The sequence below is a fragment of the Stegostoma tigrinum genome, chromosome 11, assembly GCF_030684315.1.
Source record: "Stegostoma tigrinum isolate sSteTig4 chromosome 11, sSteTig4.hap1, whole genome shotgun sequence".
Classification (NCBI taxonomy): domain Eukaryota; kingdom Metazoa; phylum Chordata; class Chondrichthyes; order Orectolobiformes; family Stegostomatidae; genus Stegostoma; species Stegostoma tigrinum.
In genome coordinates, this window is record NC_081364.1 from 30,842,298 (window position 1) to 30,868,744 (window position 26,447).

At 40.5% G+C, this 26,447-nt stretch overlaps 1 protein-coding gene across 6 annotated transcripts in view; it reads left to right on the forward strand.

Annotated features, from left to right (window-relative positions):
* The window catches only part of cacna2d3a (calcium channel, voltage-dependent, alpha 2/delta subunit 3a), an 807,750-nt gene that overhangs the window by 660,050 nt on the left and 121,253 nt on the right, over positions 1 to 26,447 (forward strand). For all 6 annotated transcript variants that reach the window (XM_059649881.1, XM_048547899.1, XM_048547901.2 and 3 more), the window contains 3 exons: positions 17,708 to 17,769; positions 22,632 to 22,676; positions 23,041 to 23,103. In XM_059649881.1, the coding sequence (XP_059505864.1) occupies positions 17,708 to 17,769; positions 22,632 to 22,676; positions 23,041 to 23,103 (170 nt within the window). The remainder of the gene's footprint in view (positions 1 to 17,707; positions 17,770 to 22,631; positions 22,677 to 23,040; positions 23,104 to 26,447) is intronic.

Genomic DNA, 26,447 nt, shown 5'->3' on the forward strand with positions numbered 1-26,447 from the left:
ATCAGAAGGGCCTCAACATCTTTTGTTTTCCTGGGTTTAACATGAGCTGCTGCATAGCCCCCTCGCACTTCTCCTAGCTCCCCACCAATATTGTAGTGACCAAAACAAGACCAGTGTCCTCTTACTGCTGCAACTTTGACTGGTATCATGTACAGACTGGACTATCCTTCCTACGTCTTGGAAATGAAAGAAAGAACATTAAAAAAAAATTTTACAAATAAGATTAAGAAAATTCTTTCATGAAGTAACAAGCTGAGATATTCATCTTGTGGGGCATATTGACTGAGTGAGATGAATGTTAAAGCTGAAATTCAGACTGCAAAACTATGTCTATAATGTAATTTAGTTGAAACATTTTTCACATCCAACAGATTTCATTTAAGTATTTATATAATATCTTCACTGAGTTGACTATTTTCTTTAACAATATAATCTCACAAATAAACAGAAATACCTAAATCCTCAGAAAATGACTATCCAAAAGACTTAATAACCAAACAACATTGATTTTTAAAATGAATTTAATTCCGTTTGCTTTAGTTCACTGGCTTGACTATTGTTTAATTAGTTTTACAATTCTGACTACTTGATTCCTATTAGTCATACTGTACATAGAATCCCTACACTGCAGAAAGAGCCCATTTGTCTCATTGAGTCAGCACCAAGCCTCCGAAGAACATCCCACCCAGACCCAACCCCCCACCTTATTCCTGTAATCCTGCATTTTCTATGGCTAGCCCACCTAGCCTACACTTTCCTGGAACACTATGAACAATTTACCACGGCTAACCCACCAAAACTGTATATCTTCGGACTGTGAGAGGAAACCGTCATAGATACAGGGAGAACATTGCAAACTCTGCACAATCACCCAAAGCTGGAATCAAACCCGGGATCCAGGCACTGTGAGGCAGCAGTGCTAACCACTGAGCCACTGTTTTTCAATGTTCTTCCCAAATTCTCCAAATCACAATCTGCGTTGGCAGCTACTTCCTCAATGTTGTTAATAACCTGAATGTTTAATCATTAGTGTCAAGTTGAACATCTGTACTAGCAGTACACATTTTCAATGTGACTTTCTGCATTTTCAGTGTTTATTCCAACATTAATTATTTCAACATAAGCTACATTAGAAGTTAGATCATAGAACTGTTTCTATAAATATATAAAATGAATAAGAGTGGCTAGAGTAAACGTTGGCCCTTTAGAGGATAAGAAGAGGAATTTAGTTATGGGATATGATGAAATGGCCGAGGCATTGAACGTGTATTTTGTATCTGTCTTCACAGTGGAGGACACTAATAATATGCCAGTAATTGACAAAGAGATGAGGGTAGGTGAGGACCTGGAAACAATCATTGTTACAGAAGAGTTAGTGTTGGGCAAGCTAATGGAGCTAAGGGTTGCTAAGTCTCCTGGCCCTGATGGAATGCATCCCAGGGTACTAAAAGAGATGGTGGGAGAAATAGCAGGTACATTGGCAGTAACTTTGCAAAATTTGCTGGACTCTGGGGCAGTCCCAACAGATTGGAAAACAGCAAATGTGATGCCACTGTTTTAAAAGGGAGGTAAACAAAACATGGGAATTATAGACCAGTTAGCTTAACCTCTGTAGTGGGGAAGATGCTTGAGTCTATTATTAAGGAAGAAATAGCAAGGCATCTCAATAGAAATTGTCTCATTGGGCAGATGCAGCATGAACTTTAAGTCATGCTTGACAAATCTTTTGGAATTCTATGAAGTCATTATGAGAAAGGCGGACAATGGGGACCAGTGGAAGTGGTGTACCTAGATTTCCAAAAGGCCTTCAACAAAGTGCCTCACAAGAGGCTGCTGCATAAGATAAGGATGCATGACATTAGGGGTTAAGTATTAGCATGGATAGAGGATTGGTTGACTAACAGGAGGCAAAGCATGGGGATAAATGAGTGCTATTCTGGCTGGCAATCAGTGACTAGTGGTGTGCCTCAGGGATTGGAGTTGGGACCCCAATTATTTACAATTTATATGGATGATTTGGAGTTGGGGACCATATGTAGGATGTCAGAGTTTGCATTTGATACTAAGACGAGTGGCAGAGCAAAGTGTGCAGAGGACTGTGAAACTTTGCAGAGGAACATGGATAAATTGAGTGAGTGGGCAAAGGTCTGGCAGATGGAATACAATGTAAATAAATGTGAATCCATACATTTTGGTAGGAGTAATAGTAAAAAGGATTATTATTTGAATGGTAAAAAGTTGCAGCATGCTGCTATACAGAGGGACCTGGGTGTCCTTGTGCATGAAACACAGATGGTTGGTCTGCAGGTGCAACTAGTAATTAGGAAGGCAAATGGAATTTTGTCCTTCATTGCTAAAGGGATTGAGTTTAAAAGCAGAGAGGTTATGTTGCAGCTGTACAAGGTGCTGGTGAGGCCACACCTGGAGTACTGTGTGCAGTTTTGGGCTCGTTACTTGAGAAAGGATGTACTGGCACTGGAGGGGGTGCAGAGGAGGTTCACTAGGTTGATTCCGGAGTTGAGGGGGTTGGGTTATGAGGAGAGACTGAGTAGCTTGGGATTCTATTCATTGGAATTCAGAAGTTTGAGAGGGTATCTTATAGAAACATATAAAATTGTGAAGGGAATAGATAAGATAGAAGTAGAGAAGATGTTTCCACTGGCAGGTGAAGCTAGGACAAGAGGGCATAGCCTCAAGATTAGGGGGAGCAGATTTAGGACTGAATTGAGAAGGAACTTCTTCACCCAGAGGGTTGTTAATCTATGGATTTCCTTGCCCAGTGAAGTAGTTGACACTACTTCAGTAAATGTTTTTAAAGCTGAGGTAGTTTTTTTTTGAACAATGAAGGAATTAAGGGATACGGTGAGAGCGCCCATCAGTGGATCTGAGTCCATGAAAAGATCAGCCATGATCTTATTGAAAGGCGGAGCAGGCTCGAAGGGCTGGATGGCCTACTCCTGCTCCTAGTTCTTATGTTCTTATGTTCTAACATAGAACAGTACAAGCCCTTGGGCCCACAATAATGTGCTGACTTATTATCCTACTAATATCAAACTACCCTGCGTACCCGACATTGTACTAACATCTATGTGCCTATCCAAGAGTCACTTAAAAGTATCTAAAGTATCTGACTCCACTACCACTGCCTGCAGTGCATTCCACACACCCACCACTCTCTGTGTGAAGAACCTACCTCTGACATCTCCCCTATACCTCCCTCCAATCACCTTAAAATTATGCCCCTTCATAATTGTCATTTCCGTCATTTACGATCTTTCTCAACTTTTCATTTTCTGATCTTTTGTTCAGAAAGTGCCTTGATTTTGTTACAATTTCTGCAAGCACATTTAATGGACCAGGAAGCCGACTTTAATGGTGATGATAGCATAATCGGTGAAATTTGTCAACACGTTGAAGGAGTTAAATTCTTTTCCCCTTTGTCACAAGATAATATTTATGTCATATTCATAATAATGACAGGGATCATAGATGGAAACTTCCATAAAAAGTGTCAGACCAGGAAATTCATCTTTTCAGACTAAACCCATAACTGGAAGCATTTCCAGAAGAGAAATCTCTGGCGTAAGAAAGTGAGAAAACCCACTGGATCTTCTAATAATCAAACAGCCAATGGCTGTTGGTGGACTTTCTGCCTGAACTAGGACATGGGACAAGGGAATCCGAGCTGCCCTTTGCTACCAGACAATCAAAAGTTGACAGCAGTGCACAGATAGGAGCTGTGGCTGCTCCCAAAGAATCACCTCCAGGAAAGGTAAGTGCTGTTCAGCAGGGATCTTGTGGACTAGGGGAGATTGAGGCAAACAGTAGCAGAGGGTGGCTGTCAGCAGCCATCACATTGCCCTAGGTACAGTCCTCCAACTGTTTATAGATTAGAGCAGATTTAGGGCTTGCCCCAGTCAAGCGCCTTTCCAAACTGACAGCCTGCCCGCAGTGCTTGACCAATAGGGTCAGTCAACCCTTCTCCATCCCACCTAGAACTGAGATCTTTGCAACTCAAGTGGTATTAGGCTCTTAAATGATCATTAAATGACCATTTAAAGACTTCATTTAGTGTTGGGGTGGAAAGGTGAATCAGTAATTTTTCTTCAGGTAAGAATGGAAGTGACAGGGTCCTGGTAACCCATTATCTAACCTTAAGTTCACTTGCCTCCACCCAGACTGACATGTATATGCGCAGAAAATTCTGCACTGGATTTCTTACTTGTAGCATTGGTTCTGTGTGTGTTCTGTTGCTCTGTATTAACTTTGTGCCTTCTTGCTCTAGCCTCTTCATCTTCCTTTTCTAATTATTGGCGGTCACATTCTGTCACCATTTTGTTCTAATCTCTTCATCTTCCCTGACTATTTTTGCCACCCGTAACTTTGCCTTGCAAGTAATAGAGAGCCATGCCCCAGTACATAACTTAGCTGAAACAAATAAAATGGAAGAAAAGAAAACAAATGAAACATGAAACATACTCTGGGGTTAATGAAGAAAATTCACATTCATTCTTGGAATGCCTGGCTGATTTGTTAAAAGATATCTAAGTTATGGTGGGGTCAGTTGTGTTAATGTTTGGGAAAGCCCATGGACTTCCCTATTATGCAGCCAGAACCTTCCTGCTCAGGGTGGTTAAATTTCAATACCCCTACAACATGACCGTTGGTGAGAGGTGTGTTTCACCAGTTTTGGGTGGAGTTGCCCAAAGACACTTGAGGTGCTTGCCAGCAAACAGACAGAGACATTTTGCTCTTCTGTGTAGATTTTCAATTCTTATCCTACAGTACTGATTATAAACAATTTTAAACAATATATATCAAATATTTGTGCTATAGATTTATCAGCTGGGAGTATTAGTGTGATGGAGTAGATTCAGATGCATGAGAAATTGAAAATGCCATTGCTTACTCATTCGACACATCAAGTATCCCAGTTTCATCTTCCATTTTGGCTGTCAGCCTAAGTAATTTATTCCCACTCTTTCTGCATGAGAGCTGAGTTTAGCAAGCACTCCCTTGCAAAACTAAGTAAAAACCTAGAGCTAGATTTCCAGGAGGGAAATCAGCAAACTCTTCTCTGCAAAAGGGTAATAAATATTTGGACATTTTCTAGGAACAACAATTGATGCAAAATCGTACTTAATTTTAAATCTGCATTAATTTTGGTTAGCCAAAGGTATTGAGGAATTTAGGGCAAAGGCTAGCATATGAAACTAGTTCACAGATCAGCCATAAGCTCATTGAATTGCATATAGGTTCAAGGGATGAAGAGGGCCTGTTGCTTTATTTTGAATGAGAGTCTGTAGGTCCCCCACATATTCTGCTCAAAGTCAGCTGACTGAATGCAGACCAGATGTAAAAGGTAATCTACCTCAGTAATATGTACAAAAAGAAGTGTTTTTTTGTTTTTGTCTATTTTGGATGAGTGTTGTCTAGTGTTGCAGATCGGAATCTGGGAGAAATATTTAGCTTGAATTTTTGTTTTGAAAGTCACAGAGAAACTCACTTAGGGAATGTGCAGGAACCAGCTCACTGGAGGGTGAAGTCACAGTTGTTCTAAGCTGAGGATTTGGATTGACTAGGGTCCAGAGAAGGCTGAGTGTATGTATCTGGGAAGCTCAATGTTAAGGAAGCATCTAGCGTTAACTTGTTGAAGGACACTTCTTAGAGCTTGGGACCAATTTTTTCCACCATGGTACAGTAGTTTATTTCCATCAGTGTATATTTTGATCCTATCGTGATAGAGCACCTTATGGCAACATTACAGCCTAAACAGACTCATATCATAGCTCTAACTCTGCCCATGCGGGTTTGGCCTGTGTGATTTTTGCTCGGTATACCACTGCTCCAACAAGATCCCAGTACGTCAAAATATACCATCAATATGATCTCCAGCAAATTAGTCAGATTGCTGGTATGACATCCTAGGAGAATAGCAGAGAATCCACACAGCATGAAACTGCTTTCCTGTCTGATGATTTGCGTCATGCCATTAGTTCCTTTGCTGTTTTCTTCAGCCAGACTGTTGACACTGGGCTAAAATAGTTCAGTCTGCAGTCAGACCATCTGGGCCAGAGCTGTTCCAAGTCATCTTCCTTGACCAATTTCAACAGTCTTCTTTGGAGATCAACAGCCTTCCACTTTCATGGCACAGCCACTGAGAAAACCCTTCACAGGGTGTTAAGATAGACAAAAACACATGGAAATGAGACACTAAAGAGAATGTACAAGGGTGATTATCCTGTGTTTGTGTGTGTTAGATTAGATTAGATTAGATTCCCTATAGTGCAGAAACAGGCCCTTCGGCCCAACAAGTCCACACCACCCCTTGAAGCATCCCACCCAGATCCATCCCCCTATAACCCACACACCCCTGAACAACCCGGGCAGTTTAGCATGGCCGATCCACCTAGCCTGCACATCTTTGGACTGTGGGAGGAAACTAGAGCACCTGGAGGAAACCCACGCAAACACGAGGAGAACGTGCAAACTCCGCACAGACAGTTACCCAAGGCTGGAATCGAACCCGGGTCCCTGGCGCTGTGAGGCTGCAGTGCCAACCACTGAGCCACTGTGCTGCAACTGTGCATCAATGATGAAGGGGATGAATATTGAAGGTGTGCAACAGACTGCTCTGTCCTGGTTGATGCTGAAGTTACAATTATCCAGACAAAAGTAGAATATTCCGTCACACACCTGACTTGTGCCTAGTAAATGGTGGACAGTCTGTGGGGTGTCAGGGTGTGAATTACACACAGCAGGATTCCTATCCTCTTATAGATACAGTATTTATATGGCTGGCCTAATTCAGTTTTGGACCAGAGGTATTCCCAAAAATGTTGGCAATGCTCATTGCCTGGCACTTCTGTGCTGCAAAGGTCACTTGCCACTTTTCAGCTCAAGGCTAGACATTGTACAGGTCTGGCTGCATATCAGGATGTACTGCTTCAGTATCCGAAGAGCCACAAATGGTGCTGAACATTGTGGAGTATGTGTCCATCTCAATTCTGACATTCCGATAGAAGGAAGCTCATTGGGGAAACAGTTGAATAGCTGGGCTGAGGACACTACTGTGAGGAACATCTGCAATGATGTCTGTTTCTGAAATGATGGACTACCAAAAATCACCACCATCTTCCTTTAAGATAAGTATGGCTCCAACCACTGTAGATGTTTCCCCCAATTCCCATAGAGTCTAGTTTTGCCAGGGCACTTGGATACCACACTCTATCAAATGCTGCCTTGATGGCAACAGCAGTTATTTCCACCTTGCCTCTGGAGCTCAGCTGTTTCATTTATATTTGGACCTACGTTTTAATGAGGTCAGGAACTAAGTGGTTGTGTCAAAACTAAAGCCACGTGTCAGTGAACAGGGTAAACTGAGCAATTGCCCCTCTGTTGTCAATACTGCCTATCAGTTTGCTTAAAATGGAGAATAGTCTAAGAGGGCAGTAACTGCTTATGTTGAAAATGTCCTGCCTTATTTTCACAAAAAGTGCCTGGACAATTTTGCTCATTGTTGAGTAGATGCCAGTTCTGTAACTGTATCTGAACAACTTGGCTAGGAGTGTGCTAAATTCTGGAGCACACACCTTTAGTACTATTGTGAGAATGCTGTCATGTCCCAGAGCCTTTGCAGTATCAGTACCTTCAGCCATTTCTTGAATGTGGCTGAATACAATTCTGCTGATGATGACTAACAGTGCCTCACGGATACACAGTTCTAAGTTGTTAGATTTTTGCAAAATCTATCTCATTTGGTACGGTAGTAATGCCACACATCACAATGGAGGGCATCATTGTGCAGATACGAGTTTGTTCCCTCAAGGGCTGTGTAGTGATCACTCCTACCAGTGAAGTCATGGACAGATGTATCTGTGATTGCTGGATATGTGGGAACAAGATCAAGTATACTTTTCCCTCATGTTGATTCCCTCACCACATACTCAGACACAGTCTGGCTGCTATTCCTTCAGGGCTCAGCCAGCACAGTTAGTGATGGTGTTACCAAACCACTCTTAAGGAAGTGTTCCACCAAAGTACATTCTGTGGTCTTGACACTCTCCATTCTTCTTCCAATTGGCATTCAACATGGAGGAGTACTGATTCATCAGTGAGTCTTAGCAATTGGTATGAATAATTGAAATGTTGGAGCAGGCCATTCAGCCCATTGAACCTGCCATGTATTCAGTATAATCATGACTGATCAAATCCATCAGTTTCTGTTACTCAACCTATCCTCAGACCCCTGTATTCTACTGGTAATCAGAAATCTACCAACCTCCCAACCTGTCTTATAGCAATTTGCTTGAACATAATCCTTTAAATCAACAATAAACAGTTTTAGCTCCGACCAGAAGGCTCCCTGTAATTTATTCAAACTTGTGCCAATCATAGAGTCCCTATAAGAGCATGGAAAATTGCAACAACAGCCAAAAGATATAACTCAGTAGCTGTTTAGTTAATAGTTCATGATCCCTTTAAGTCGCACTGAAGTTGGGTGAGAGTGTGGATGAGATGGAATGATTTTCATGCCCTTTAATGTTATACTGAACTGTATGAGGTTGACAGGACATAGCCTCATGGGTGTCATTTGTAAATGGCAGCACTGACACTAATTCCACATTGCGCATTGGTTGATGTGACAATTTGACTGCTTTGCACACAGCTAGCAATTGTTACTTTCTTGCAAGTAAATACCTTTGGAAAGATGGCATCTGGCAGATGTCCCATCAGAGGTGAGTAGATGTTATTTCTGCAAGTTAAGAGGCCATATAGCATCATAAAACAATGCTACAGATTTCAGTTTCTTCCCTGAAAATGTTTCAAGATAACAGAGTTTTCAAAGATCTCCTTTAGTCCTTACATTTTTTTCCATCCCTGAGTGTGTGAAATTATGTCTAAGCAGAAGCTACTGAACCTAATGATGTTGAGTATGTTAATGTGAAATTATTACAAAGATTGTTTACAATTATTTCATCTTTTAACTGTTACGAGATGAAGAAAAGCAGCTTAATCTATGCCAGCAGCAAAAGATTCCTAAGTAAGCATTATACAAATACAGTACTGCTAGTGTTTTCAGTGTTTCTTTTCCAATACATCTATTTTATGTATTCTACATCCTAATTTGTACTTATAGGTGAACTCAAGAGTAGGAATAACAGAGAGAGATGGTGGGCTGATTGGTGGGGTCTTTTGGGAATAGAAATGACTCTTTGTTTCCTTGTACTGAGCTATGAAGTATCCTTGCAAGTAATTCCACCTAGTCCACATTCATTGTGGCTGCCTAATCTAACAGCATTCCACCATAAATCTGTAACTTGGGTGGGGTGCTGGAGGCCCAATATGGCATTATACTGACAGATAGTTTGTTAATATCCTGCTGTTGAGCACATAATCTGTGTGAATGCTGAGTTCTAAGCAGGAACAAGGGCAGTGACACCCTGAATAATGGCCCTCTTCATCCAGTGGAGATAAAATGACCTGTGAACTTATGCTCAATTGAGGGATGCTTGGCACTGCTTCTAATAGCTAGAGGCCATGTTCTAGAACCCATTAATCCTGAAAACACATTGTAGACAGCCTACTGAACAGGTGAGTGCTGATGTGGGCTAGTTAGATAGCTCATCTGAGTCCTCCGGAATTCTATCCCAGTTATTCTAGTAGCTGTTAAGCCCTCTGACTCTGACTCTCACCTCTCATATGCTGTCATGCCCACCAACTTCCCCTTCCATGCCAGCACAAGCCAGCCCAGCCCAACCTCCTCATAGCCCCACTCTGCTTCCAAGTCAACCCATGAACTCTCATCTTTTCATGAGCTGCCACCTTGAACCGTCACAGTCCACCTGCTGTGTGTTGATCCACAATGCCTTAAGGAAGGAATTCCAGGATTTTGACACAGTGACAGTGAAGGAACAGTGCGATATTTCCAAGTCAGGACTCAGCCTCATCCTCACCAATCCATCCACGCAAATGCATCTATCCATGATAGTATTGATAGAATGAGCACTGCACAGACACTGTAGAGATGAAGTCCTGACTTTGTATTTAGGATACCGTCCCAGTGGATGATCCACCTCACCTCCTCCAATGATGCTAGACTTCAGCCAGTTCAATTCAATCCGTGATATCGAGAAATGGCTGAAGGCACCAGACTCTGCAAAAACAATGACTCCTGCTAATATTCTGGCAATTGTTTTGAAGGCTTGTACTGCAGAGCTTCCCACACACCTAGTCCAGCTGTTCCTGTACAACTGCAACACTAATATTTAGTTGACAATGTGGAAACGTTTCCAGGTAGGCCCTGTATACAAAAGTAAGAGAAATCCAATATGACCAACTACTGCCCATCCATTTACTCTTGATCATCAGTAAGAGATGGAAAGGGTCATCAATACTGTTATATTCCAGCACTTAGTTAGCAATTGTTCATTGATGGTTTGGCATTCCACTAGGCTCACTCAGCTCCTGACCTCATTACAGCCTTAGCTCAAGCATGGGCAAAAGAATTGAATTCTAGAGGTGAGGTAAGAGTAACTACCTTTAACATTAAGGCCACCTTTGACAGATTTTGACATCACAGAACCCTAACAAAACTGAAGTCCATGGGAATCAGGCAGCAAACTCTCTGCTGGTTGTAGTCATGCCTGGCACATAGGAGTATGATTGTGGTTGTTGGAGGTCAGTTATCTCTACAGGATTTCCTCAGGCTTCTGTCCTAGGCCCAACCATTTTCACCGACTTTCTCAGTAACCTTCCCTCCACCATATGATCAGAAGTGGGAATATTTGCGGATGATTCCTCGATGTTCTGCTTTAGCTGTGATTTCTCAGACACTGATGCAGTCTATGTCCTAACGTAGCAAGACCTCGACATATTTAGGCTTGGGCTGATGAGTGGCAAATCACATCTGCACTACACAAATGCCATGTTATGACCATCACCAATAAAAGACAATCTAGTAATCAATCCTTGGGCTATCAACAATCATACCATCACTGAATCCTCCAGTATTAATATTCTGATGGTTACATTAACCAGAAACCCATCTGGACTTGACGTGTAAATGCAGTAAATAAAAGAGCAGGTCAGAATCTAGGAATATTGCGGCAAGTAACTTACCTCCTGACTCACAAGTCTGTCCACCATCTACGATGCACAAGTCAGGAGTGTGATGGAAATCTTTCCACTTACTTGGACGAGTGCAGCCCCAATAACTCTCAAGACCCATAACACCATCCAGGACAGAGCAGCCTGTTTGATAGTACCATATCCAGAAACAATCACTCCAAGCCCACCGATGTTCAGTAGCAGCAATGTTCACCATCTACAAGGAGTGGTGCAGACATTCATCAAGGCTCCTTCCCTGGTCCTGACTTGGAAATATAACATCATTGCTTCAGTGTCACTTGTTCCTGGAACACCTTCCCAAATAGCATTTGTGTGTGTACCTGCACTAAATAAACTTCAAGATGACTGCTCACCACCACCTTCTCAAGGGCAACTAAAGATGCATAATAACTCCTGGCCCAGCCAACAAAACCTGCCCCCCATGAATAAATGAAAGTAGTGCACATGTCAGGATTATGTCTTTATGGCATCCTTTGAAATTTTCCTGATGCAAATATACTATAAGGCGTTATATAGTATTGTCCAGGAGACCATTGGGTGTAAATACTCTCTACTTCGTGACAATGATTGCCAATTTGCCTTATGCAAACAGCTGAGTAGTGCAGGACCACTTCAGCACATGTGCCAGCTCCTTCCAGTTGTTCACTGCCTAGTTCTGAAATGAGAGAAGCAGCTCTGTTTAATTGATGTGGAAGGAAATGCTATTGCCACGGCTAATGTGTTGTCAGCACTTAGGCCCTGATCTCAATGGAGGCCTCCAATATTCCAATAGGCTAAGACATCACACTGCAGGAGGCAGCAACTTCCCTTCTCACAGCCTTGGCCAATGAACTCCATGTTAAGAGCACAATTTTCTAAGGATCCTAGAACTTAAAAGACCGTAACTGAGCAACTGACAGCAACAGCCATGATTGCAACCCACTATCACCCTATAAAAGCTGCTGTAGCTCCAATCACCAGCCTTTGGCCCTTGTGCACTTAAAGAACATTATCTCCTCCACTAGCTCAATAACACTGTGAGTCTGCCCACACAAAATTGACTATAATAGCTTAAGAAAGCAGGTCACTGCCACCTTCTCAAGGGCAGCTAGAAGTGGGCAATAAATATTGAATCTGCCAGCATGCTCTGAATGATTTTGTTTTTAAGAATTGCCCTCTAATCACTTATTTTGTAGGTGAGTCTGGCATCGCCAGACAGCTTGCCATACTTTGCTCATAAGATTGTATCATGGTACTACGATGTCGGGGTCCTGACTGAAATAATTCCACAGTGACCACTATCCCGTCACCAAGTCACCCCTTATTTACATGAGCATAGTACTTGACACAGGTCCACCTTCTGCAAAGCCAGATCTCAGAGTGACCAGGATCTCTGAAACTCTAGCTTATATCTATCAGACAGGGCTCCTAATTGGACCAGGTTAACAGCCCCAATCAGGGAACTCATATTATCTGAAGTCTACTGGCTGACCTTGTTACAAACACTACACCAATGTGATACCATCTCAAACAATTTTACAATGCTTGCCCCATTTCCTCTCTCCTTGCTCTATTCCCATTTCTTTCTGTAATCTACAATTGCGGCTATTTGTTTTTGAATACCCTAACATTATGAATGTATGAATGTTAGAGACACATTTCTGAGATTTCATGTACTACAGAACATAAATTCCAGCACAAGTCTGCATTGATGTATTTCATTTCATTTTTAATAGTGAAACGCTACTTCCGAGTTTCAATGTACTGATTTATCACCCACTCTAAGCAGAAGGGCATTTTCCCTGATCTTTAACTACTCCTTGGGGGGAGCTCATTATTTTCTTCTTTGTCAGCTGTCATCAAAGCTGCATTGCTGTTTTCAGCAAAGCCAAACTCCAGGTTTCTTATATGTCAGTTGCTTTCTCTAGTTTGCAGCTGCCCATCTCGTGTCGTCGCTATAACTGGAACCCTGCACATGAGTTAGGCATCCAGGAATTCAATGCTAGAAATATCTGTCAGCAAATGCTTTAGATTTGATTTCATTGTACAAGCACAAAAACAACCAGCATGTGATTTGTCGGAATTTTTAAAACAACTTTGTTTATTTGGATTTATATAAATACACTGCCTATGAAATAGTGTGTCGTAGTTCCTTTGGGTGTACTTCAGAAAGAGACATCAACAGTTGAAAATATATTTGTAACTCTAACTTGAATAGCACTCAAATCATTAATGACAGCTAATTTCTTATTTTAATGAGTGCACATTAAGATGTAGTTGCATGAATTCCCCCCGTGAAGCATTCAATGCAATACAATAGTCTTGTGCAAAATCCTAGACTTTAGAATTTCATCTCTTGGACGGTGATCTAACAGACTGGATGGACTGATCTTTACAAAATTTGCCTGATTCTTATTTCCATTAAAATAATTGAAACAAACAAATTCTCTAATGATTCGGTCACCTCTCGCAGGAGAGGGGTAAAGTTGAAAAGTATCCTATTGGGTCTTATTTCCCGAAGACATGTGATAAACTTCTATCTCATAAACTTATGAACCATGTTATCTACTTATCAATTTTAGCCATTACAAAGTGTAATAGCTTTACTTCTGCAGTTTTACTTCTGCAGTGGATTTAAATGACAGTGGTGAGAAATCATTTTCAATCAGCAGTTTATTCGATCAACATTACTAGCCACAACACTTTCTAACCTTTGTTCATTGACCAGAGCTAATTCTGTATTACTTGCTGATCATAAAGTAAAAGAATTTACCAAGTAAAGAAGTTACACAAAGTCAACAACCTGACAGTGCATAGCATTGTTGCAAACAAATTCTGTCCTATGGCTTGCTGTATACTGGACTCTTTCAACTCTCATAAATTCCAAACATCATGGTGTTAAGGTGGATTGGTTTTGTGTGATCTTTAGCAGGAAAGAAATAACTATTCAGTAATGTAAGTTACTGTCAGTTCCAGCTGTACTCAGAGGTGACACTCTTGCATCTGAAGTTCACAAGGTCAAGTTCCACTCCAAGAACTTGAGCAGTTAATCTCTGCTGACACTTCAGAACTGAGAGCGTGCTGCACTATAGGTGGTGACATTCTTAAGATGAGATGATAAATCAAAATTTTGAATGTCCCTTCAAGTGGATGTAAAAGATTCCATTATACTTTTCAGAGTCGGACGTAGCAGATTTCGTGTGTCCTGGCCAATATTTATCCCTCAGTCAATGTTGTTATACAAAAGTAGATTACCCCATCATTATGATATTGTTGTGTGAGAAATCTTGCTGTGAACAGGTAAATTATCACATTTTCTATATTACAGAAGTGACTACCCTTCAAATTGTACTTCTGTAAAGTGCATTACAAAATCATGTGGCCATTAAAAGCTCTGTATAATAACCTTATTTCTATATTTACATAAATTCTTTATAATGTTTGTATAAATTCGCAATGCAGCTTGTTTATGATAATCTCAAAAGTTTGCCCTTATTGCTTATTGTGACTTTAATTACAGTTTGCATTGTATGTTTCTCTTCTGTCACTTTGAATATTCAGCCCTTCCTTACTACTGTCTGCCTACTCTCTGTCTTATATTCTTCCCACAGTTGGAAGCCCTTTATGGATTTGTTCTGTCCTTATGCTGCTTATATATTGTCCCTGAACTTTTCAGACTCTTAAGACTATATTCCATAAGAAATATTGAGGAAATGAAAAGCTTGTAAAAACACAGCCTGCATAAGTGTAATAGTGCTGATTGAATGGTGCTAATAGAAGCTGTTGCCAGTATTTTGGGGAGTAGTGTTAGATCTAGTCAAACATCCAACTACTGAACGGGTAGTTGACATTCCAATTCCACAGCATAGATATGATCAAAGGTGTTTGAATGAAAAATCCTGTCATTAATGACCCATATTACATCCCTAAGGTTTGGCATCTGTCTTGAGAGTCATTACAGAGAACTGTATAAACAAATTCCACAAACATTGCCAATTTTGTAGGTGATATCTTATAGTCATCACTATTTTCATGGTGGTATTAACCCACATAAATAAAATGGCAATGCTGCCTTTTAAGCACTGTACTTGCAATGTTGTGCAAATATGTTAAGTCCTCATCAAGTCAAGCTTCCAGTGGCAAGCCTAGCCTCATGTGGTTTGTTACTTTAAAATGCAATATATTTTGTTTTCACCTTACCTTTAAGAGGTCTAAGGCGTAATTTTCTGGGTTTGTGTAATGGCAGGGAGCCTCATACATTTTGAATAAACAATCAAATGTTTGGGCATGCTCAGCAGTTAAGTGGTTCAAATATTATGTGCCATGTAAACATGTAAATTTCTAGCACACATGCCGGTAGGCAAGATGCTAACATGATTAGGAAATTAACCCGTATAGTTTACAGAATTAACAATTTTCAGGCTATTTCCCCACATACTGGAACATGCACACACTAGGGGAGGTGATGCAATGTCACCACTGATGGAAGGTTCTAACTGCTTTGTAACAAATTTGTATTAGCAATTTCCATAATGAATTGGGTGTGGAAGTTAGCAATAGATGAAGGTTGATAGGGCATGTGTGTCAACATGATGTGTTGATGTACTATAGTGCATTTGTTGCTGCATCCTGCATATAATAAATGTTAACCCTTTTGTCTATTCCTGCTAGGAATTCCAGAAATTCCCAGTGTTCTGATAGTGATTGGTTGAATGGGTTTTATACAATTATTTTCTGAAAGGTATATACTTTTACACCAAGACTGACAGTAGTGCAGACAAAGCATTTCTTGGTTGGACTCAATTATGAAACCTTTCATGTTTGAACAATACATATTACAATATGTTCATTCATTATTCACAATCATGTTGAAGTCTCACCTCAAAAAACAATCCATTGTTACAATTCTGAACACACAAAGCATCCCTCAGAACTCATATTAATGGTATGCTGAATTGGAGGCAGATGTGGATTAATCAATCTTCTCACATGATCCATAGAACTCCTTAAGGAGCAATAAGGATGAGTTAGAAGGGATAGCTTTATTTACTTGCATAGATTTTCCAAGAAAAAAAGATTCAGAGTTTGGGACTGTTTAGTGAAAATGCACAACAAATATGTTAGACGATGCAATCAAAATACATTTTAATTAATACTCAATCATTACTCAATATACTTAATGCTATGAACAGTTATTATCTTTCATTGAATCGCCAGCAACATTTCCCTTTGATGATAGGTTCTTATAATTATTTACGTATTCTGATACCTGATATCAGATATTCTGATTGGTCAGACATGAAGAATATGCTTGGACAAGATCTGAAAGAGACAATAGTACCTCTGTATTCTGTATTCCATTTTGAGTTGATCGTAACAGGAACATCGTAAAAGAAGACTATTTTGAGAAGTAAAAAGGGTTCAGTTCTGTATTGTTTTCCCCATAAGGTATTTATTAAAGGAACTGTTAGGGCACCTTGATTTTGAGAGACTCAACAATGCTTTTCTGAAAGTCCTTACCAATTTTTACAAGCCAGGTTCTGAAAAAGTTACGTGTTTCCAAAACCTTTCCCTAGGTTCAGAGATGGAAATCATTACAAATGATATATTGAGGGGTCAATTTAAATTTATTGGCCCATAATCAATTTAGCAGTACAAAGATCTGTGACCAAATTGCTTGGGCCACAGAGCACTACTACATTGCTTTTTTATTGCAGGCCAGAGCAGTGGCTACCTGAAATGGCATGGGGTTTATTTCAGTATGAAAATGAGGACCCTCCCCTGCTCTCAGTCCCACTGAACTGGTAAATTTATTTACACTTATTAAACCTTATGATGTTCCAGCTGTGACTCATATCTGCAACTTCTGAAGGGAATTTTGAACACCGCTCAATGAAGTCAAGTCAAATTAGAGTTGAAAGGAGTAAAAATACTCCTTCTGGCTCCAAAAAATCAATTGGGATCTTATTTGGTGTAGAGCTGGATGAACGTAGCAGGCCAAGCAGCATCAGAGGAGCAGGAAGGCTGACGTTTTGGGCCGAAGCCCTTCTTCAGAAATTTTTTTTTCTGAAGAAGGGTCTAGGCCCGAAACGTCAGCCTTCCTGCTCCTCTGATGCTGCTTGGCCTGCTGTGTTCATCCAGCTCTACACCTTGTTATCTCAGATTCTCCAGCATCTGTAGTTCCTGCTAGCTCTGGGATCATATTTGCTCCCCTTTTACTCACTCTCAGTCATTTTCAGAGCAAATGTATGCATGGTCCTTGACACGAGGCAAAATTGGTAAGACCCTTCAGAGAAGCATCATTTGGCGTTTCTAGTTCACCGTGTTTATCATAATGAAGACCTGTACAAGTTTTGTTCAGTCCTAAGGCAGTTATGGAACACAAAAGCCGTACACTAGAGAAATCATTCCAGGCTTCGGATGCTAAGAAGTTCAGGCAGTCAGAAGATATAAATATAAACTTATTGTTATATTTTTGTTTTCAGTACATCTTTGAAATTTGAACAATGCACTTCTATTCCTGACGGATGCATTCATGAATGTATTATAATTTTTTTAAAATCGGCTAATTTCGCTTCATTCTTCTATTTTTTAACAGCTGTAGGTATTCAAATGAAATTGGAGTTTTTCCAGAAGAAATTCTGGACTGCAAGCCGACAGGTCAGCTACTTATTATATCAGCATTTGTGTTCCCAATTTTGCTGCAATCAATTTTTTTAGTTTTCAAGTAAATTTTTAATTTTATCATCTTTGTATATCATTTGTGTATTAAGATCAGGCTACATTTGTTGTGCTTTTTTTATAATAAAAGACTTTGTAATTCTCAGTAAATTCTGTGTGACACAGTACTTTAAATCAAGCTATTCAAATTAACGTCTACATGTGCATCACATTTAGGGGGCCACAGTGGCTCAGTGGTTTGCACTGCAGCCTGACAGCGCCAAGGACCCAGGTTCGATTCCAGCCTCGGGTAACTGTCTGTCCGTAGTTTGCACGTTCTCCCCGTGTCTGTGTGGGTTTCCTCCAGGTGCTCCGGTTTCCTCCCACAGTCCAAAGATGTGCAGGCTAGGTGGATCAGCCATGCTAAATTGCCCATAGTGTTCAGGGGTGTGTGGGTTGTAGGGGGATGGGTCTGGGTGGGATACTCCAAGGGGCGGTGTGGACTTGTTGGGCCAAAGGGCCCGTTTCCACACTGTAGTGAATCTAATCTAATCATGTTGTGTGGCGTAACAAGCATATAATAATTTTATTTTAAAGAATATGCAACATATGTTCTCAAAAGAAAACACAAATGTGATGCTGTGAGAACTGAAACAGTTGAATTTGCACAATAAATTGAATAGAGCATACATTAGCATTTTATGTAGTAAATGCCTTGGATTTTGCAGTCAAGGATAAAATTATACCCCTAGCCATAAACTTCGATGGAGCTGCTTACAAAGGTCAAACAATATCTGCTGCATGGATTTCACCTTGCCTGTTGTTAATTTTGTTTCGGCGCCCAATCAATGGAATCCCCAGTATCCAGCAATAATAATTTCATCAAGCAAGCTAAACATACTGAAGAACTCTCAGAGAGACCAAGTATTTTGTAGATGTTAAACATTATGCTGGATTTGCGGTCAGTGGCATAAAATGCCTTTGACTTCAAAAATAGCCTCCTACAAGGTACAGCAATCTCTGTTGCATTGATTGACCTTTTCCCAATGACAACTTTATTTCTGATAGTAAGTTGAGAAAATCTCCAGGTATCCAGTAACAGTGATGTCAAGAATCAAGGTAAGCAGCCAATAACATTAAAGCATTCTCACAGACAGAAAACCAGAAGGTAGGAAGCAGTAATCATCCTTCACTTTAAAATTTAAATATTCTGATATCAAACTAAATGAATATGATTGAATGAAGACAGAATCAAAAATAATTTTAAAACTTTTAAAATGTTAAAAATACCTGGAACTTTATCACAATGCAGACATTTGACATTTCAGGAATATTAAATTTGCTTCCCAGGGTCAATGAGGATGTTTCAATAATCGCGATTATATATATATTAGCTTGCCAGATGCACTTTATTCAACAGGTTATAACTTTTTAAGGACTTTTTAAAGTGTAACTAACAGTATGAGCTTTGATTCACTGATCAATTAACCTCAACAGGGCAACCTCTGAAAGATCATAGAATTACTGACAGTAACCTCAGAACTTCTACACTATATGTAAATAGTGGCTGGAATCATTGGTGCATAGAGGAAACAGCTTCAAATGCTTGCAGATGTGCTCCATATAACCTCTCTACCTCTTTACAAATGAATCTAAAAAGTCAATGATGGTGTTCCAACCTCCCAACTTGAAACTGCCTCTGAGGTATTGTCACACTCTTGATGTGAAGGGTGCTAGGTTTCCATTCATAACATTACAGTATCAGAATAAGGGAGACTAATTGTCATTTTTAAATACCTTATCTGCCTTAGTATCACTGCCAAGTGATTAACCATTGCTGCTAAAAGCTCACCTCTGGAAAACTGTAAAAAGGCGGGAACATGTCAGATTGTGCACTGCATTCCAAATGTCTATACCTCCAAAGTAGCCTCTGCAGCACTGGGGAAATCTCTTCCCTCAGTCTGTCATGTACTCATTTTTAAAATGAAATATGCATACTCAACATATGAAGAAAGTGAATGAAAGTTGAGTTATTTATTTTGTATTTAAAAATATGTGAATAGATTGGGCTGAAAGAAAGTAAAATTCTGTATTTTTAAAACAGAGTGGCTAAGTTAGAAAGGCAGGGAATCAAAAGAAAAGAAGCAATAAAAGGAGATACCAGAGCAGTGATAATGGGAACTGCAGATGCTGGAGAATCCAAGATAAGAAAGTGTGAAGCTGGATGAACACAGCAGGCCAAGCAGCATCTCAGGAGCACAAAAGCTGATGTTTCGGGCCTAGACCCTTCATCAGAGAGGGGGATGGGGAGAGGGAACTGGAATAAATAGGGAGAGGGGGGAGGCGGACCGAAAATGGAGAGAAAAGAAGATAGGTGGAGAGTAGAGTATACGTGGGGAGGTAGGGAGGGGATAGGTCAGTCCAGGGAAGGTGGACAGGTCAAGGAGGTAGGATGAGGTTGGTAGGTAGGAAATGGAAGTGCGGCTTGGGGTGGGAGAGAGGGATCGGTGAGAGGAAGAACAGGTTAGGGAGGCAGAGACAGGCTGGGCTGGTTTTGGGATGCAGTGGGGGGAGGGAACGAGCTGGGCTGGTTTTGTGATGCAGTGGCGGGAGAATTGGGCTGGTTTTGGGATGCGGTGGGGGAAGGGAAGATTTTGAAGCTGGTGAAGTCCACATTGATACCATTAGGCTGCAGGGTTCCCAGGCGGAATATGAGTTGCGAGTTACGAGCGGAGGTGCACATCTGCCAATGTGGTATACTGTATCCAAAGTACCCGGTGTGGCTTCCTCTACGTTGGGGAAACTAAGCGGAGGCTTGGGGACCGCTTTGCAGAACACCTCCGCTCAGTTCGCAATAAACAGCTGCACCTCCAAGGCACGAACCATTTTAACTCCCCCTCCCATTCTTTAGATGACATGTCCATCATGGGCCTCCTGCAGTGCCACAATGATGCCACCCGAAGGTTGCAGGCACAGCAACTGATATTCCGCTTGGGAACCCTGCAGCCCAATGGTATCAATGTGGACTTCACCAGCTTCAAAATCTCCCCTTCCCCCACCTCATCCCAAAACCAGCCCAGTTCGTCCCCTCCCCCCACTGCACCACACAACCAGCCCAGCTCTTCCCCTCCCCCCACTGTATCCCAAAACCAGCCCAGCTTGTCTCTGCATCCCTAAACTGTTCTTACTCTCACCCATCCCTTCCTCCCACCCCAAGCCGCACCTCCATTTCCTACCTACTATCCTCATCCCACCTCCTTGACCTGTCCGTCTTCCCTGGACTGACCTATCCCCTCCCTACCTCCCCACCTATACTCTACTCTCCACCTATCTTCTTTTCTCTCCACCTTCGGTCCGCCTCCCCCTCCCTCCCTATTTATTCTCGAACCCTCGCCCCATCCTCCTCTCTGATGAAGGGTCAAGGCCTGAAACGTCAGCTTTTGTGCTCCTGAGATGCTGCTGGGCCTGCTGTGTTCATCCAGCTTCACACTTTATTATCTGAGATACCAGGGCACATTGAATTAAGTAATTGAAACATATCCTTTTATTTACATTTTTTATTTTAGTTTAGTTTAATATTATTTAATACTACACGCCTAACAGAGTGCTTAACATGTTAGGGAGTTCCCAGGTTCAACTCCAACTCTGAGGACAATGGTAGAACTTATACAGTTGGATACAGATCTGAACCCCTTTCCCAATTTATATGGAGCAACACCATTACCACTCCACCTTTCTTACAGTAAATATCTGTGTCCATCAATATGAAATCAAGCTGTAAGATAGAAATATCTTGCTGACAACCTCTGTTAAGCCTCCAACATAAATTATGCCCATTTGAAAACATACCAGAGGCTGTCTGGTTACGAGTGAGAGAGGAAAGAGGAAGCTAGGAAGAAGACATTAAATGTATGTCTATATTATTTCAATGAAGCTGTTCCTGACATTTGAGTAGTTTTATTACTGAAATATTAGTCATTTTGTCAGTTGAAAATGAATGAACCGGAGCGTTGCAGAACCATCTGGTCCAAAATGGTAATCATTTTCCTGGACTTGGCAGCAGTCTATGGGTTACGTCTGGCATTTTTTAAATGGAACATATAAACCCGTTAATAAAAGTGTCAGGACAACAGTTCAAGTCTGTATTGTTGGAATTGTACAGGGAATGATGGTATAAGTAAATGCTTCCTGATAGCAGAAAATATGCTGCATAGGAATTCATTCTGTACTCAACACTTTGTTACATTACTGAAAGACATGCATTTGCTTTGTACCTTAACAATCTCCATAGTATGTCAAAACCCTTCACATGTTGTGAATTAGCTGGAAATGGAAAAACATTAATGTTAAAAAGTAAAATTAAACTACCTTTGTACTTTGGAAAAATGTACACAAAGTGGCCTGATACAGTAGACTGCAAACTAAAGGCAAGATTGCTGAGATTTTGTGAGGCTGTCAGATGGGAACAGCAATACTTATTAAGTTCTTCTTAGTTATTAGGCCTTAATGAATTCTAGTAAGTTTAATTTTAAGATGGAACCATCTATTACAACCCCATTCATACAGTACTGACACTGGGCTCAACACAACACAAAATTACCTCAATTCTAAGCAAGTGGCTTTGACTTGAAAAATTGGGCTGGATTTTGTGGGACAACCCCCACCCCCCCCACCACCAACTAGAACTTTAGGTGAGCCCAACTCCAACCTTAACAGCTGTCTCACCCACACCCCCCCCCCCCCATTAATAGTGGAATTACTTGCATAATTAATAAGGTATGTAACATTTGCTGTTTAATTTTTGGCAAATTTTGCAGGTATGTCTTTGTTCTCTGTGTTTACATTATTACTATCTCTTACAGTGTGCATCTCTTGATGGAAAGTGCACAATAAACTGTGACGATGAGGTTAGTATCTTTAATGGTTTTGTTAACCTATACTTAAACATATGGGGCTAGAAATCGGATTATCCAGTGCCAATCTTACTGGTTTTTAGTACAGCAGTGTTTTCCTAATGAGATCCATCCACCAATTTATCATGGACCTGCAGCTGACTATTGAACATGTGCAGCATATGTTTAATTTGGATCATCACAGGCAAGATACAATTTCTAAGTTTTGGACTTCCAGCACTTTTAGTGTGAATTACGTTATACATGTGTTATCTTAGAAAGTATCACATCTTTATACTATATTTATAAATTAAGTGACAAATTGTATTTCCAAATTTTGACTATTTTTCTTAATTATTTGAATATTTTATATTTTCAGATAATAAATTGTTACCTCATCGATAACAATGGATTTATTTTGGTTTCTGAAAATTATGATGAGGTAAGTCTCCACCAAAGAATACCAGCTACACAGGGTGAAAGTTTGAGTTGAAATAACTTCATGAAGAATTCTACATGTACTTGTTAATCTGATATTTAAAATTAATTTAAATTAAGTAGGAGCAGGTGGTCTGGTGAGGCACTGGAAAAGTCTCAAATTCAACAACGTCATTAGTTTGAGGGTGGCCTATTTTAAATCTAGGATTTTGTTTGCATCCTGCTGACCAACCACTCATTGAAAATGGGTGAAGAGGGCAGTGGGTTGGCTTCAAGCAACTCAAAATCATGCAAACCGATTACAGGCGTCTTTCTCAGTTATCTGTTAAAATGCTATTAGGATACTTAATATAATTCCGTCAGCACGTTCCTGAGGCTGCAGCCTGGGTCAGACAGACATTTTGGCCATCAAACAAAAAGCTAAGGTAAGATGGCAACAGTTGTGGATTTTTTAAAAAATTACCATCATTGATATTCTATTCCTATTTGGCATTTTGTGTTAAGAACATAAGAATTAGGAGTATAATCTGAGTAAGCATTTCAGGCTCCTGTGTTTGCTCAGCAATTGAATACAATCATGGCTGACCTCAGCAGGCCTTGGCTCCATTTTCCAACCTTCTCTCCACACCTCTTCAATCCATTGTGGATTAAAAATCTGTCTATCTCCTCCCAAAATTTACACAGTGTTCCACTGTCCACCAGCCATAGAGTCATACAGCATGGAAACAGACCGTTTGGTTCAACTTGTCTATGCTGTCAAGTTTTCCTAAACTAAACAAGTCCCATTTGCCTGCATTTGGCCCTTATCCCTTTAAATCTTTCCTATTCACGTACCTGCCCAAACATCTTTTAAATGTTGTAACTGTACCTGCATCTATCACTTCCTCAGGCAATTCATTCCACATATGAACCACCCTCTGTGTGAAATCGTTGCCACTCTAATCCCTTTCAAATCTTCCTCCTCTCAACGTAAAAATATGGTGCCTAGTTTTGAACTCTCCCACTCTAGGGAAAGGATCTTGGCTATTCACCTTATCTATGCCCTTCATGATTTTACAAACCTCTGTAAGTTCACCCCTCAACATCCTATGCTTGAGTGAAAGAAGTCCCAACCTACCCAGCCTTTCCTTAAAAGTCAAACCCACCAGACCCAGCAATGTCCGGGTAAATCTTTTCTGAAACCTCTCCAATTTAATAATATCCTTCGTATAACAGGGTGACTAGAACTATACACAGTACTCCAAAACTGGCCTCACCAACATCTTGTACGACCGCAACATGACACCCCAACTCCTATACTCAGTGGTCTGACCAATGAAGGCAAGCATGCTAAACACCTTCTTAACCACCCTGTCACATTTTAACACAACATTCAAAGAGCTATGTACCTGAACCCCTAGGTCTCTCTATTTGACAACACCACCCAGAGCCCTACCATTAACTGGATAAGTCCTGCCCTTTTATGTTTTACCAAAATGCAATACCTCGTATTTATCCAAATTAAACTCCACCTACCACTCCTCAGCCCATTGGCCCAAATGATCAAGATCCCTTTGTAGTTCTCCATTTCTGCTTATGAACAGCTAAACATACTGTTGTATATGAGGATGAGATGAAGTTTACTAATCAATTCATAAAATACAATGATAAATAATTTACCCTTTTCTTTATAAAGTGCACCAAGTTAATTATCTGGTGTAACTTTGATAAAGAATATAATCTTGTTTAAAATTTAAACAATGTTGACATATAAATCGAGTCACTTTGTAATCAAATTCAAGCTTGTTACCAAATCAAAGCAACAAGAAACAAAATATTTATCTGCATTTGACAACGCTAAATGACTCAGAACAAACTCAGAGTATGCTGAACTTTGCAAATGTTGGCTATTTCCTCTTAGCTGTTAAAATTGTGGTTTTAATCTATTGTGATTTCTTATGCAATTATAATCTAATGTTGAACTTTCAGTGCACAGACATCTTCGTGAGTGAAGTAACAGACTGTGACAGTTGTTCAGATGTTTCCAATACAAAATTATTAAACAATCTATGCAGTTCACATTCCTAATTATAATTTCCAAATGTCTTGTCATTTCATATCCAAGTTGTTAAAGTAATGACATCAGTTTAGGCAAGATTCATCCAGTCCTGCATTAACCCTATAATACCATCACTAATGAGTATTTTTATCTAAGTTTATGACAAGAAGCTGATTGAATAGTGAATGAGTGATGAGAAATTTGTTTTATCTTCCATGCCATATAACAAACTAGGAGTATTTCTACTTATAGTCGTAGCTTTTCGATGTAAATTGGATTAAAAGAAATATTTTGTATTAAAGTGAAAGCAGTTGGATAGGTTTGCCGAGTCATTGCTGCACCTCCTGACACACATATACAACCTTAACCTTTGCTGGTCCAGCTCCCCAACCTGTTTCGTCCATCCCAAATTCACTCAGTCATCTCTCCCACAAACCTCCTTCCTTCTTTCCAAGGCCAGTTAGGCAGCTTGGTATTGCAATGGCCTGAAGGCAGCTGGTCGACCTACTACACTCTGTTTGCTACCATATTCACCAGCCGTGTAAGTGAAGCCTATCTCTCAAAATGGACTAAGCATCACGATTGGGATGGCTAGGAGGCCAGGAGCATATTCCGCTCCAGATTGGGAAAAAAATTAACCCCATTATTTCTCACACGTAATTGAATCCTCAGTGCCTCCTGGTATGTTTTCTAATCTGTAGGACCCTCTGTAGGGCAGCATGGTGGCTCAGTGGTTAGCACTGCAGCCTCACAGCACCAGGGACCCAGGTTCAATTCCAGCCTTGGGTGTGTGTGGAGTTTGCACATTCTCCCTGTGTCTGCATGGGTTTCTTCCAGGTGCTCCAGTTTCCTCCCACAGTCCGAAGATGTGCAGGCTAGGTGGATTGGCCATGCTAAATTGCCCATAGTGTTCAGGGTTGTGTGGGTTATAGGGGGATGGGTCTGGGTGGGATGCTTCAAGAGGCAGTGTGGACTTGTTGGGCCAAAGGGCCTGTTTCCACACTGTAGGTAATCTAATCTAACTGTTTTTGATCCCCATATAATCCCACTCTTGCTGCTCCCCTATTTGCTAATCTGCCTTTAGCCTTGTGCCACTGAACTTTGCCACTCACTTTCTCCAGTATCCTTTTGAGGTGCACATTTGCTTAACCTTTTGCTGAAGAAAATGTAGCAAATGTCAGAATATCACAAGGAATTTGCGGCCAAAAACTATTTATTTGATCAAAGTCTGTGTTGTAACATAGAAACCACAAGCAACAATTCGTGTACAGCAAAGACTACATATACACTAATGCTATATGATCATTTTA